Below are 14,562 nucleotides of genomic sequence, written 5' to 3'. Positions count from 1 at the left end.
TAGTAACCACTGTACACTTAAAAGGCATGGTTAATCTTAGCCCCTCTGAACAGTTCCAGTTACATAAAGGGGCTGCAAAGCCAGCAGATCTGTCCCTAGGGAATTCCCCCAGTGCAGAGGGGAGCTGGCATAACAGCTCTATTCCATGCCCATTGGTGCACCACCTCACTCTAACTGCTGCAAAGGGCCCATGAGCCCTGACTGGGAAGTTGCTGCCCCTGTCGCTAGGGGGTTGGGGCCACTCTCCCCTCTCTGTTAATAGTTTCCATGCCGCATTGGCCATTTTAAGCCCTTATGCTCAAGTTGCTGCCCCGGTCTTCAGAACACTTCGCCTCCCATGTTTGTCTCTGCAGTTCCTCTGTAGGAGGCAGAGGACATGCAGCTCAGTAGGTAGACCAGCAGCATTGTACCCCGTGGCCTTCTGGTGTCTCCTCAGGACTAGGCCACACGGAAAATGGGCTGGGTTGGTTCTTGGTACCATTCTTACCAAGTCTACAAACAACAATCACCATCCAGTAGAGGGCGCTGCTGCCCAATGCCTCTGCATAGAGGAAGTCTGAGGAAGGAGGGAGGGAGGGAGTTCACAGAGGCTGTGTTGTCTCCAGGGGTTGAGGAGATGATCGCATTTGATGACAGAAACCTATAATTTGGATTCATTCGTTGCAATTATAACATGCCAGAAAACTGGAGTGAGGTTAGGCGTTGGAACTTGTTTGTTCAAACTCTTTGTGAGCGATTCACTTTGCAGGAACCAGAAGTGAACCCGAGACACCACATGGGAGAATTTTTGGCATCGTCTTTGCTCTAAATCAGAAACCTCCCGCTTGTGTGCATGCAGGCGGGTGCCGTGTGTTGGCACCGCTCTGCAGGGCAGGGCAGCGCTAACATGAGTTGGTAGCTAATCCTCCCTGCGTCCCTGGGAGCAGTGGTGGGAAGTGTTACTGCCCCTCTAGAGAGCAAGAGGCACCCCCAAGTTAAGGAAGTGCTGGCCTACACAAGGCCTATAAGATTTGCCCCAGCTCTAGCAGCAAACAGGAGGCCAGATTGTGCATGCTCAAGGCAGCCCACCTCGCTTAAGAGCTGAGCAGCTGTGTTTTTCCCCCAGTGAAGCTTCTAAGATGGTCTTTATTAAGAGAGAGCTCAGGCATCTCTCTTGGCAGTTCTTTATCTAGTGATGCAGCTTGAAAATTAGTTGGCTGTGCTTGTCGAACGGCCACTAAGCCACCTGTAACAAGCAGCTGGAACAGGGAGGCAGAACTAGCCCAGTTTGTCTCCATTGGTAGCTGCCTGCCAACAAGAGGCACCAGGAGAAAGCACCTAGGCAGCAGAGCCACCACAGGAACAGGAACAGTCATTTTTTTTTCCTGTTACTTTTCCATGTAAGCAATCAGTGCAGTTGCCACTGGGCACTCGGGGGTGGGATGAGAGGTGGTTGGGGGCCTGGGAAGAGAGCTATCCAGGAGACAATTTCTGTTCAGATTTGATCTCCACCATGAAAACAAATGGGACTTGCCCTGTTTTAAAATGAGACGGGGCTAAAGGATCAGGAGAACACTTGCTCCGGTTCCCAAAGGGCTCCTGTGTGAGTGCTTCCTATCTGGTAAGTTCCAGCCTTGTGAAGATCTCCAGTCATCAGAGCCTGCTAGCACTGGCACTAGCTGACTCAGAGCAAGCCCCCTGCCATGGGGCACCCCTAGCTGAGAGGAGGACAGCCGTGTCACTGCCAGCATATGCAGAACAAGCCAACTGTGTCTCATGGCCACAGAAAATGATGGGAAGCTGCCTGCCACTTAAGCGCCCCATTGTATCATGACACAAGCAGGGAGGGGCTAAGCCATGGGTGTGGAGGGGGCGCTTTGAGCCCCTGAGCAAAGCTTCCACCATTTTTTGTCATCTAAGCCAGTTTTATCTTCTCACAGCCTGTATCTACTGATGCCCTTTTCTCTCCAGTATGGGTAGGACACCTCCTCCTAGGCTTGCACCTGCATCTGGTGCACTTGAGTGAACCTGCAGCTACTCTTCCGTTCCTGTCCTGGGTTCCCACACTGCTCTACCAAATACTAATGTGCCCCATTCTTGATTTGCAGCCCCCTGCTACTCCAGACCTGCTCTCCCAGTGCCCCTCCGTCCTGGTCTCCAGCTCTCCCTGCTATTCCAATCCAGCACCCACGTCAGCCAGGAGTGTTGCTGAGCCAGGGCTCACAGGTTGATGGTGGAAAGAGGAACCAGACCAGTGAGGGGAGAGGAGAGAGGCAGGGCCTCTTTTGCTCCTGCCAAACTCTACCCTAGTAACAAAATCCTTGTGCCTCCTTCCCCAAGTGGCCCAGTTTCCCTCTTCCCCCTCAACTGCCAACCCCCTCCCAAAGGGGCCAGCCTCTCCAGCCCCACACTACCCAGCTGCCAGACCTGCCCCAGGGAGAAAAGCTTGACTTTACTGCTAGCTTCCCAAACCTCCCCACTCCTGCTCCCTCCTCTGTCCCCTCCATCCTTCCACTCCCCTTTAGCTGCCAAACCCTTTGTCTCCATCCAGGTCTTCCCTAACAGCTGCTCTGGTTCAAGACCCAACTGTGCAGTTTCTGCAGCAGCATGAGCAAAATGGGGAGCTCTTGAGCAAGCAATGGTTTGGAGAAATGAAATCTTGCAAACGAATAATGCCCCGTCAAGTGCGGGATTTGTGTTAGTATTTAATTCACTGCAAAGCTCTGGTTCTCACAGTTTCCTGGTGTATGTCACGCTGCTGCAGATGCTGCAGCTTCTCACAGCGTTCCTTCTGCCCTGTGCCCCACAGAAATCAGAGGGTGCTTGCTGTTCAGCAGACTACACAAAGCCAAGGCCATGCATCCCCTGCTATTCTAGTCTAGGGCTCTCCACAGTTCTGCTGATGCACCTCAGTGCTGATCTGCCGCTCCCTGCCTCCTATGCGGTCCAACCCCTCGCAACCCACACCAGTGCACCTTGAGCCTGACCTGCTGCTGTTTGCAATGCGCACATGTGCACCCAGCATATCTCAGTCTGAATCTGCAGCTCCCCCCTGCTCTTCCCATCCTGCGCAGAGGCAAAGACACTGTTAGCAGTGCGTTGGTGCTCTGCACTGGGCTAGTGTCCATCGAGCTCATTTCATTACTGATGCCAAGGCAGCAGTTGAACCCAGTCTTCCAGAGCCCCATTAACTCTGCTCTACACACAGAAGTACTGAGCTGCAGGCAAGCATTTCACTGTAATTGGTATAGGTCAGTAGACACAGACCAAGCCCTGGGGGAGAGCAGGGCTTGAATCAAGGTAGCCACGGAGGCTGCTGCAGGCCCAGAGATGAGAAGCGCAGGCCCCCTTTGGGTTCATTTGTTTGGGTTGTGTCAGGAAACGGAGCTGACCCTGTCCCAAGTCCTTCACAGCAGATAAATCGCTCAAACAACAGGCAGGCACAAGGACTCCCTGTGTAAACAGCTAACCACTGCCCTTCCTCCTGGCACTGAACACCTTGCCTCTGGCTGTCTCTCTTTTCCTCGCTCCCAGGTAAAGGGATAGGGGACAGAGGGAGCAGAAGTGACCCCACTGCCAAGAGTCCGCAACAGTGCCTAGTAAGCTTAATGGGAAGGCTCCCATGATTGCAGTGGGCTGTTCCAGGCCCATAGTACAGAAACCACCTCCTCCTGACCCAGCCCTGGCCTGCTCTGCCACCACAGGGAACCCTCCAGCACCAGGGGTCAGGGACCTTGGTTTAACAGAGCAGCACAGCACTTCCTTCCCTTTGGGATTACGCTTGCTGTGGTAGCGCTGGGGACAAGCCAATGTCCTGAAGTGGGGATTCGAACCTATGACCCATAAGCAAAGGCCCAGCAGACTGTGCCACATAGCCAAGCAGCTGTGGATAGCAAAGGGATCAGTTTGGCTCCATTTATATATTAAACCCCACAGACTCCTACAAGTTCTTATTCTGTATCTTTATTTCTGCACACACACAGCAGGGCTTCTTTTTGGTAATAATCGTCGCCAGGATTTCAGTAGCACATTCCCCCCCATGGATCCCAAAGCCGTAGAATTATGAATCTAAACCTGAGATGACTATTGGTGCCCCCAGTTCCCATGGCACTCTGTTTCTGGGTTTATTCCCTTGGATGTGGGAGGGGAGCCCAAGTTCTGGCTCCCCCTCTTCTGTAATTTTCTAGGGATCCCCAGCTTTCCACAGCCTCAGGACTTCCACCAGGAGGATGCTGGATCCTGGCTGTAGTGGGTGGAGAGATCAGATGAGTATCTCTGTGATATCTGGCTGGTCCAGGTGGAGATGAGAACATCTGGAGAGGACTCCCAGCTCTATCTGCAGCAGGGAACGTGGGTGGGATCATGCCATCCTTCGCTCAGCCTCTTGAGCCTTGGCTGCGCAGGTGATTTCAAACTGCTGCAACATGATAGCAAACCCCTGAAGGAGCACCGAGGTGGCAATGCACCCATGATCTCACCCCTCCAGTGGGGGAAGAGTCCCCTGCCCCTCACTGTCCGATTACCGACAGGAGCACTTGCAAGCAGACACTACTGGGTACGGGATCTGCCTCCAGGTGCATTGCTGGAGAGTCCTGCCCATGTCTATGGCTGGGTCCTTGCTTATCCAGCAGTGCCAGACCAGGAGCTTGATGTGGGTGAACTGGGCAGGACGGCAGGTCATGCCAGGAGGCCAGGAGCAGCCAGTGTGGGAGGTGTCGCACTCTGTGTGGCGAACCCAACGTGGCCAGAAGACAGGCCCCAGATCCACCCAGGATGAGGTCAGGTGGCAGGTGGCGCTGTCCACCAGCCACTGACGGAGGCGGTGGGTGACAGCTTGGCTTAGGTTGCTGGCCATCCCCTCCTCAGGGGGCAGCAGGACAGGGAGCTCCACATTTTCAGCCTCCTGCAGCAGCTTCTTCCGGTAACGGCTGGTGCCATCAGCCAGGTCCTGGCTCAGGGTGCCCAGCTGCTCCAGGCTGGTGTTGCGGCTTCGTGGATCCTGCGGGGACATCCAGAAGGGGTCGTAGGAGGGGCCCAGCAGCTTCAACAACCGAGGGGCCCTGAGATGCTTGGGTTTGGGGGAGTAGTGGTAGTCATTGGGAGAGCGGGACAGGCTATATGGCCTCACGTGGGCAGATGGCTTGCTCCGGATGAGGTGGATGTCAGGATTGGGTGAGGTGGTCTCACTGATCTTCTCAGGCAGCAGAAGGTCCTCACTTAGGGTAAGGTCTCCCTCCTGGGAGAGGAGAGAGGATCCAGAGGGAAGAGGCCCCTGGGCCCAGCTCTCCAGCAGCAACAGGCAAATGAAACCTGCTCTGGCCATCTCCATGATGGGTGCAGCTCCTTCAGGGCTCCCCTTGTGTGTGTCTTGCTGCAGGCTGGCACTCTGAGTTCCCTCCCTCTACCTCTCTGGTTATCAGTGGATCCCTTTGGCTGAGAGAAATCCTTCCCCTTTCCCCTAGTTACAGAGTCTGATACCAGACACTGCTGCTGTCACAGAGACACAACCAGCTATTCACAGGGACACACACATGCACAAAATGGATGAGTGGGTGTAGAGGCAGTGGGTGATGCCAAGTGCAGTGGGTGCAGCTGCAGGAGTACGAGTAGTGCCAAGGGGTAGGATTAGAGTGAGTTTTGCTGACTGTAGAGCAACAGTAGGTGCTGCTGGGGTTGCATGGTTTTGTGGATGCTGCTGGTCCCACAGGTGCTGCTGGCAGTGTAGAGAAGCTGCTTGGGCGGGGGATAAGTGGGGTTGTAAAGATGTTCCTGCCTGTTGGGGTGCACTATGTCCTGCTTGGCAAGGAGGGACAATAGGGGTTGCTGGGGAAGTGGGGCTGTGGCAGGATGTGGCTGAGGTTGTAGATGTGCTGCTGGTTGAAGAGGTGTGATGGGTGCTGCTGAGGGTGTAGGGAGATGCTGCTGGAGGCACCATCTGTTGCTGGGTGTTGGGGGAAATCTCATGGCTAAGCCCTGTTGAGCAGAGTTACTGGAGCAGGCAGCACCAAGGGGTGCATGAGTGTAGGACCGCTAGCTACGCAGAGTGAATTTGAATGGCTGCTTGCCTCTGTGCAGGACTGATCCCAGCACTGCTTAATTTGTAATGAAAAGGTGCCAGGGCTCAAGCAAATAGGTGCTGGGGATCAAGCAATTTTTTAATTTTAATAACTGAGGCGGTAGCCCAGAGGTGCTGGGGCTCAGCCCTGCCACAAATTAAGCACTGCATCCCAGCCACCTGGGAAAGCTCCCTTCTCTATGAAGCTGCGCTGCATCCATTAGTCCAGCACTAAAATATAGGACTGAACCCTTGGCGAAGGGAGAGAAGTGGATGGGGGGCGGCGAGGGTTAGTTGCTCATCCTCCCCGGCACCTGCCTCTCCCAGCAGCAGTTGTGTGTTCCACAGTGGGATGGGGAAAAGCCGCGATTGAGAGACTTTGGCTCCGTCTCATCTAAAATCCCTTTGGGTTCAGGGGAGCCAGGAACTCCCCACTTGACCTGCGCCTTGACAAGGCCACTTGCCTCCAAACAGCCTGTTCTCATGGTGACAGGAGTACTGGGGTCAGCCAGACACAGGCTTTGGGGCCCTTCCTCTCCCTCCCTTGCTGCTTTAGAGTTTAAGCCTGTGCGTTTAACTAACCTACCCAGCCGCAGGCCCCCGGGGGCTAGAGTCCCTGCACACCCCATTCCCTCTGATGGGATAGCGCCATGGCTGAGCCGGGCTCACGATGCCCGTTGCACTCTGGCCTGTGTGTTAGTGTCGCCGCAGGGATCACCACTGGCTCCGCCTGCGCCCCCTCGCTCCGGTCCCACCCCAAACACCTCCCCTCTCCAGGCGTCCCAGCGTCCAACACTAGCCCCAGTGTGTCTGGCTGCCTGCCGGGTGTCCCCCACCCGCGATGTCCCCACAGGGGACTCCCAGCGCCCCCTGCTGGGGAAGCTGAGCAGCAGAGGTGACCCGCGCTGCAGCTCTGGCCTCCCCTGGAGCCACTGGGGCCGAGTGGGGAGCTGGGCTGTGCCTGGGGCTCCTGGGACAGGTGCTGGCCTGGGGGCGCTCAGTCTCGGTACCCCAGGGCGGGGTGCAGGGCCCGGGGGTAGATCGGCTGGGCCGGGCCGGGCCGGGCCAGGGCAGTGGATCTCCGCAGAGCTGCGGGCTCCGGGAGAATTTCTGCCCTGGCCCTTGTGAGCCACCAGCCTCCTCTGCTCAGGCAGCTTCCGGCCTTTGCATGGGGCGGGGGACCCCTGGCGGGGCCGGGCGCGGAGGGGTTAACTCGGAGAGCGGAGCTGCGCGGCGGAGCGCCGGGAAGGAGGGAGCCGGGGGGTGCCCGCGCCACGTGGGAGAGGCGCAGCTCGGGCAAACTCCGGGTCCCTCTGGCCCGGGGGGAGGGAGCGGGAGCGGGATCGCAGCGCCCCGGAACGAGGCGCAGGTGAGCGGCCCGAGCCGGGCAGGGCTGGCGGAGGCAGCGCGCTCGCTCCCCCCCGCCCGCTGCCAGAGTCCAGGGACTCGACGGGGAGAGCTACAGGGCCCGTCCGCTGCTGTGCGGCTCCGGGGGACAGGTCCGTGTGGGGCAGAGGGGATGCTGGGGGTGAGGAGCTGGGAGGACTGGTGTCTGTCTGTGTGGAGCAGAGGGGATGCTGGGGACGGGGGGCAGTTAGGGGACAGGTGTCAGTGTGGGGCAGAGGGGATGCTGGGGGTGAGGAGCTGGGAGGACTGGTGTCTGTCTGTGTGGGGCAGAGGGGATGCTGGGGGCGGGGAGCTGGGGGGATAGGTGTGGGTGTGGGGCAGAGGGGATGCTGAGAGTGGGGAGCTGGGGGAACAGGTGTCTGCATGGGGCAAAGGGGATGCTGGGAGGAAGATCTATAGGGACAGATCTCTCTCTGTGGGCCAGAGGGGAATCTGGGAGGGAAAGCTGTGGGGACAGATTTCTCCATGTGGGGCAAAGGGGATTCTGAGAGCTATAGGGACAGGTTTCTCTGTTTGGGGCAGAGGGGATTCAGGGGAGGAAGACCTATGGGGACAGCTCGCTCCGTGTGGGGCAGAGGGGACTCTGGGGTGGGGAGGAATCTATGAGCATAGTGGATAGAGGGGTTTCTGAAGAGCTATGGGGACAGATCTCTCTGTTTGGGGCAGAGAAGATTCGGGGGGGAGAGATGTATGGGGACAGGTTTCTCCATGTGGTGCAAAGTTTACTCATGGGTCAGAGCTATGGGAACAGGTCTCTCTGCATGGGAAAGAGAGGACGCTGGGTGGGAGAGCTGTGGAGACAGGTCTCCCTGCTTGTGGCCCAGAGGTACAGAATCAGCCCCTCGAGAGCCAGGAGGGCAGAGACAACCTGCTGGAGTGAAGTTCTGTGAATGAGAGGGAAAGCCCTGGTCCCTGCTGAAGTAAGACAGAAGAGACTCCAGGGGCTCATAGCACCCATAAATAGTTGATCAGATGTTGCTCAGTAACAGCGTCCTTCCCTTACGATTACTGATCAACCAATGACAATTTGTTCTGCTGCTGTAGTAATAATAAGAAGAAGATCATCTAATATAGGTTACGATGCTTGTGTATCATTGGCGACGTGCGCTGTCACGCAGTGCTCTGATTGAGGCCATTGTGTGCATGAAGTCCTGGAATTAACCAGAATGCTCCAGTTCCCTGCTCATGTAGTTGAACTTAGCCTCTTAATGATTATTACTTTGTCTGATGGTAGTGCCTAGGAGCCAGCCGAGACCAGGACCCCATTCTGCTAGGTGCTATAGAAACAGAGAGAAACAGTCCCTTCCCCAGATAGCTCACAATCTAAACTGACAGGCCAGACTAAGGGTGGGAGGAAGAGAAATGGGTGCAGAGTGGGACAGTGACTTGCTTGAGGTCACAGAGGAGGGCCGGCTCCAGGCACCAGCCCAGCAAGCAGGTGCTTGGGGCAGCCAACGGAGAGGAGCGGCACGTCCGGCTCTGTGGCAGCAATTTGGCGGCGGGTCCCTCTCAGAGCAAAGGACCCACCGCCGAATTGCTGCTGAAGACTGAAGTGGCAGCGGTAGAGCTGATTGCGCTTTTTTTTTTTTTTTTTTGCTGCTTGGGGCAGCAAAAACCCTGGAGCCGGCCCTGTCACAGAGACAAGAGTAGAATCCAGGTCTCCTGATGCCCAGGCCTGGGCTGCGTCCACTGGACAAAACTGCCTTTGCTCATACAAAACTGGTCATTTTTCTGATTCATCCCTGGATCTCTTATTACTTCAAACATTGCAAGAGGCAGGCATCCCCTGGTGTGGGACACCAAGTGATCTCTAGGTGCTGGTCCCACCCCTATATAGAACAGTGGGAAAGCTGGGTTGAAAGAGAGAGTGCTAACCCCTTTTTGGTGTGAGACAGAGCAGAGGGAGCTGGGCTGGAGGGGCGCTGGGGCCATGCATGCTGGTTTGCACTTGTAAGGTAGGGCTGACTGTGTCACTTCTAAATTAGATGTTAGAACCTCTCAGCCTAGGAGACCTCCCTGCTATCAGAGCTGGTTAGGTGATGCTGTGGGGATAGAAGGTGCAGGGTCCCTCTCCCCACCCCCAAGGGCTTCCTCCTCCTTCCCTGGGGGCCTCTGCTTATCCCCTGTCAAAGGAAAGCTGAGATTAAAACTCACCAAAACAAGAAATCCCAAGAGGTTTAATGGCTTTGGGAATGTAATGGAGTAAAGAGGGTCAAGTGGTGCCTGGCAGAGCCCCTCCCCGCCCCCCACCAGAGGCCGGTGTCACCATTGGTACTTGCACCCATGCAGTGTTGGCTGGTACAGGAAGATGTCTTGGATTTAGAACAGCTAGGGTCCCTGTGATGACCTAAAGCCAAGCAAATCCTGATCGGCTGATCCCAATAGAAGTCCAGCCAATTATGTCACAATTGATGAAGGGACTCTGCATCTCTTGATGTCATCGTTAAATCAGCTTATTGGATGCTGACGTCTCATATGAGATTGGACCTCAGGGGCTACAAAGGCATTGGCGGAAGCCCTTGTTCTTAGTTTAGCAGGGTATCAAAGGGTATAACCCACCGCTGTGCTCTGATGTGACAGCAGGCCAGCTTTCAACTCCTAGCGCCCAGCAAATGTACTGCAGTCTCACCCCAAGTGCCAGTGTACCTCAGTCACCTCACTGGGGTTTCACTGTGCATGTGTTTGCTCTGGCCAGAACTGGCCCTTGGTTTTGTGGGGTGCTATGTGAAGAGACAGCTCCTGCCCCACTCAGGTTCAAGCCCCACCTCCCTGTGTCCACAACACTCCCAGTCTTGTCCCTGCCTGTGACCCCCTCAGGCTGTAACAAATCCCTCTCGCCTCGAAAAGAGGCTCTGTGGCTCCTGGAGACCCTCCCTCATCCAGGCCAGGAGATGGAGCCAAAGTACAGCTTTCTAAGCGGGGCTAGGAAGAGCTGTTATGAAATTCACCCCCTGCCATAGCCCTTGGGCACCAGACTCAAACGGGATCACGGACAGGGAACCAGGGAGTGTGAAGTGATACCCTTGAAGGGCAGGGATCTATGCAGCTTTATAGGCCTAAAGCCACCACCGCTCCTTTACACTAGCATAGCCAAGATGCACACTAGGGCCTCTCACTGGGAGACTAATGAGTTTGCCTTGCTAAGACACCACAAAGGGGCCACAAAGGCGGACCTCCAGCTGGGCGGAGTCAATAGGAACAGGGCTGATAGTAGCTGCTGTGTTCTTCACTGAGAGGCATTCTTGTGCTGCTGACACCCAACGGACATACTGGAGATGCACAGTGGACACAGAGAACCTGCTGTTTTTCTCTTCCTTCCTTCCTTTGCCAGGCCCACTGTCTGATGGGGAGATGCCGGAGAGCTGGAATGCCTCCTCCAACTGCCTGGAGGTGTGTGCTGCGGGCATCATCGTGCCAGTGGTCTTCTTCCTCATCTTCCTCCTGGGCACAGTGGGGAATGGGCTGGTGCTGGCTGTGCTGCTGCGCAATGGCCAGGTGAAGTACAACACCACCAACCTGTTCATCCTCAACCTGGCCATGGCAGACCTCTGCTTTATCATCTGCTGCGTCCCTTTCCAAGCCACCATCTACACACTGGACGGGTGGCTCTTTGGCCCCTTTGCCTGCAAGGCTGTGCACTTCCTCATCTACCTCACCATGTACGCCAGCAGCTTCACCCTGGCAGCCGTCTCTGTTGACAGGTGAGCCTCCCCGACCTGTCCCCACTCACGCTTTGCGTCTCTCGCTTCAGTTCAAGAGACTGGATTGGCATGGCGAGATAAGTGTAGGAGAAAGGCAGACCCCACCGGTGTCTGTCTGGAGCAGGCACAACCCACCCAGGACAGGGTCACTCACTGTATCTTGGGGTTTGATCCCCTGTGGTCACTTGTCACTGCTATCCATTTCTGATCCAGTGGCAGGCTGTTGCACAGGGCCATGCATGTGCTGTTACCCTCAACCACAATCCTAGCAGATCCACCCTGACTCATTCCACAGAGCTCCCTCACCTTCCACCTCCATCCCCTCCCTTGACTCATTCCACAAATCTCCCTTCTCAGCCAACCCACAGATTTCCCCTCCCAGCTCCCTCCATTCTCCCTTCCCCCCATAAACCTCTCTCCTTATCCCTCTCCTTCATTTCCCTTTCCTCTCTTCCCTCCCTTCTCTGTTGCTCCTCATCTCCTCCTCTCTCTCAGCACCCAAAACAAGCTCTCCAACAGTCTGCTTACCCAGGCCTTCCTCTTCCTCGTTGGGGAGAGGTTGGTTTGTTCTTCCAGACAGGAGTGGATTGAGGCTGGATTTCTGCTCTCCAAACCCATCAGTCCCCCATGCCCAATGCAGCAGGGTGCCAGTGAGGAAACTAGAATCTCTTCCGTGGCTGGCTGAGGAGGAGCAGAGTCTATTGGGTGGTGGAGGGATTGGGGGGAAGAATGCTTGGGTGGTGAAAGAAAGAAAGATCAAATTGCCCAGAGGGTTTTGTTTAATCCTCCCTTCCAAGGGGTGGAGGAGGGAAGATGAGAGGCCTCACTGGAGACAGCATCTGGGAGGGGGCTGCATGGAATAGCAGGACAGTGACAGTGAAGTTCCTTTGCTGACTCATTTGTTTTTCTCTTTAAACCCCGCCTCACCCCATCCCTCCTGCAGATACCTGGCCATTCGTTACCCGCTGAAATCCCGGGATCTCCGGACTTCCCGGAATGCAGCCGTTGCCATCATAGTGATCTGGACCCTGTCACTGCTCTTTGCAGGGCCCTACCTCAGCTACTACCAGATTGTCCACTACCACGGGGTGCCCATCTGTGTCCCCATCTGGGAGGACCAACGCCGGAAGATCCTGGACATCCTCACCTTTGTGTTTGGGTACCTCCTGCCCGTGGTTGTCGTGAGCTTGGCTTATGCCAGGACCATCAAGTTCCTGTGGACCTCCGTAGACCCCATCAAGAGAATCTCAGAGTCCCGTAAGGCCAAGCGCAAGGTCACCAAGATGATTGTGGCTGTGGCCATAATCTTCTGCCTCTGCTGGCTGCCCCACCACCTGGTCATCCTTTGCTTTTGGTTTGGCTACTTCCCCTTCAACCGAGCCACCTATGCCTGCCGCCTGGCCTCCCATTGCCTATCGTATGCCAATTCCTGCCTCAACCCCATCATCTATGCCCTCATCTCTAAGCATTTCCGCAAGAAGTTCAAGCAAGTCTTCACTTGCCTCCTCTTCCAGAACAAGAGCAGGAAGAAGAAGAGAGCTGGCAATAAAGTCCACGTAACCAATGTGGCCAACAATGCTGCTGGTGTGTATGGAGGTAACACCGAGGTCACCCAGATCCAGGAGGAAAATGCCAGGTGCTGCCAGGGCCCGCTGCGGAAAGACGCTGAAGACACCCATCTCCCTGAGGCATGGACTCATCAGCTACAGGATGCCACTGTCTTTTCTCAGAGAAGACTGCTGGCTGAAGAAAGTTCGGTAACAACTGACAATCCACTGGCTGTGACCTAACCAGGGAGACCTCAGGGCCTGCTGATCGTCCACTGATAATATAAAGCAAGAGGAAAAATGCATAAACCAGTGAGGGAGTCACCCTTCCACCCTTGAGTATGTGAGCAGATGGAACGATGTAGTCCCTGGGAAATTGCATTGCAGTGATGGCTAATCTTAACAGTGTCAGCTGTGGCTTCTTTATGATTGTTCCACCCCTACCCACTTGCCTCTGCCATTCTTGTGGGAGCAGTGGAATCCATCAGTGGAAATTCAGAAAGTAGGAGCATGCTAACATAAAAACGAGAGACATGGAGAACTAGACACAGCATGTTCACTGGGGAAAGGACTGGACTCCTAGTGCCCTGGGCACTATATTGAAAGTCTGTGGTGAGGAGAAGGGGAAGGAGTTTTACTACCATGTATGATATGACGCCGTACAATTAACTGTGTGATCTAGTGTAAGGCATTGCCCACACATTGGAATTCAAGGATCTGAACTTCCCTCTTGAGATTAACCAGCTCAACTAGCCCCTCGATAAGCCCTGTGCCTGTGTCTATTGCTCATAGTCACTCAGGGGGTATTCCCCCTACACATTTAGGCCTACATTTTCATCAATGCCCGCTAATTTTGCGTGGCATCTTGGGTACTGGAAAATTGAGACGAGCAAAATTAACGTACCCTGTTTGAAAACATAGGCTGTAGTGTGGGTATCAGGATGCTGTGGGGAGTGGTTGGAAGAATGTGTGTGTGTGTAGCTATGTGTGAAGAGAGTTAGTCATTTTGTTTGGACTAGGGATGGGAATAGGATCTCTGTGTGTGTATGTGAGAGTGGGGCAGTTCAAAATTTCCATTGCTGGAAAAACTGAGGCAATGTCTCTAATGTCCCAATCAGCAGAATTCTGTTCCCCACCTGTGTGTCTTCTCCTCTCTAGTAATTCCCAGCAAGTTTAGGCCTTGCTCCAGTGCTAATCCTCCACCCCCAGCTACTCCACTCTGTATCAGAGAGGGCCTTGTTTACAATCATCGTACAAAACCCCAATTGCAAGGGAGTCAGCAGCTCATATCAATGGCTTATTATACTAATTCTACCACCATCACTGTTATTAAAATTATCTATTATATAGCAAGTAAATATGGAACACCTGGTATTATTACATCTCAGTGTAGCCTCCCACGCATGCTGATAGACTCATAGAAGCTTGAGATGGAAAAGCTCTGTTAGTTTATTAAGTTGGTCTCTTCCCTCCATCCTGGCAAAGCAGGATTATTCCCTACAGGACACTTCCTAGTGCTTTGTCCACTCTAGCTTTACATGTCCCAAGCAATGGAGCTTCCACCACTTCTCTTGGGACTCTTCCTAAGGCTAATACATCTTTCCATCAGTGTATCCTGATATTTGTCTTTGGTTCCTTTCCAAATTCATCCCATTATTCCTAGCTACACCCCTTTATTCCACCCTAAATAATCCCCCTCCTTCCTTGGTGTTTACACCATTCAAATAGCTAAGAGTCTATTGTGTTCTGCTCCCCTGGATCGCTGTATAGCTAAGCTATATGTAATTTAATTCTTTCAATATCCTCTCATAAATCATTCCCTGCAGGCCTTCTCTGACCTGCATCCAATCTGTCAATATCTCATGGGCACTGT

The 14,562-nt window shown here is 54.5% G+C and overlaps 2 protein-coding genes across 2 annotated transcripts; one reads left to right on the top strand and one right to left on the bottom strand.

Annotated features, from left to right (window-relative positions):
• Positions 1 to 4,065: 4,065 nt before the first annotated feature.
• On the bottom strand, positions 4,066 to 5,556 carry LOC116824096 (noggin-like). The gene has a single exon (XM_032779142.1). The coding sequence runs from the start codon at positions 5,306 to 5,308 to the stop codon at positions 4,499 to 4,501; it is 810 nt and encodes a 269-aa protein (XP_032635033.1). The 5' UTR covers positions 5,309 to 5,556; the 3' UTR covers positions 4,066 to 4,498.
• Positions 5,557 to 10,508: 4,952 nt separating this feature from the next.
• On the top strand, positions 10,509 to 14,152 carry GALR3 (galanin receptor 3). The gene is made up of 2 exons (XM_032779141.2): positions 10,509 to 11,142; positions 12,086 to 14,152. The coding sequence occupies exons 1-2, from the start codon at positions 10,793 to 10,795 to the stop codon at positions 12,930 to 12,932; spliced, it is 1,197 nt and encodes a 398-aa protein (XP_032635032.1). The 5' UTR covers positions 10,509 to 10,792; the 3' UTR covers positions 12,933 to 14,152.
• The last annotated feature ends 410 nt before the right edge of the window (positions 14,153 to 14,562 follow it).

The sequence above is a fragment of the Chelonoidis abingdonii genome, chromosome 1, assembly GCF_003597395.2.
Source record: "Chelonoidis abingdonii isolate Lonesome George chromosome 1, CheloAbing_2.0, whole genome shotgun sequence".
In the NCBI taxonomy this organism is placed as follows: domain Eukaryota; kingdom Metazoa; phylum Chordata; order Testudines; family Testudinidae; genus Chelonoidis; species Chelonoidis abingdonii.
This window is presented reverse-complemented; position numbering and strand designations above follow the sequence as displayed.

What these genes read in the sequence shown, in the direction of transcription:
- GALR3 (XM_032779141.2), top strand. Translation starts at nt 10,793, where the DNA reads ATGCCGGAGAGCTGGAATGCCTCCTCCAACTGCCTGGAGGTGTGTGCT. An exon ending in GCAGCCGTCTCTGTTGACAG is followed by an intron (nt 11,143 to 12,085) that starts GTGAGCCTCCCC and finishes TCCCTCCTGCAG; the next exon opens with ATACCTGGCCATTCGTTACC.
- LOC116824096 (XM_032779142.1), bottom strand. Translation starts at nt 5,308, where the DNA reads ATGGAGATGGCCAGAGCAGGTTTCATTTGCCTGTTGCTGCTGGAGAGC.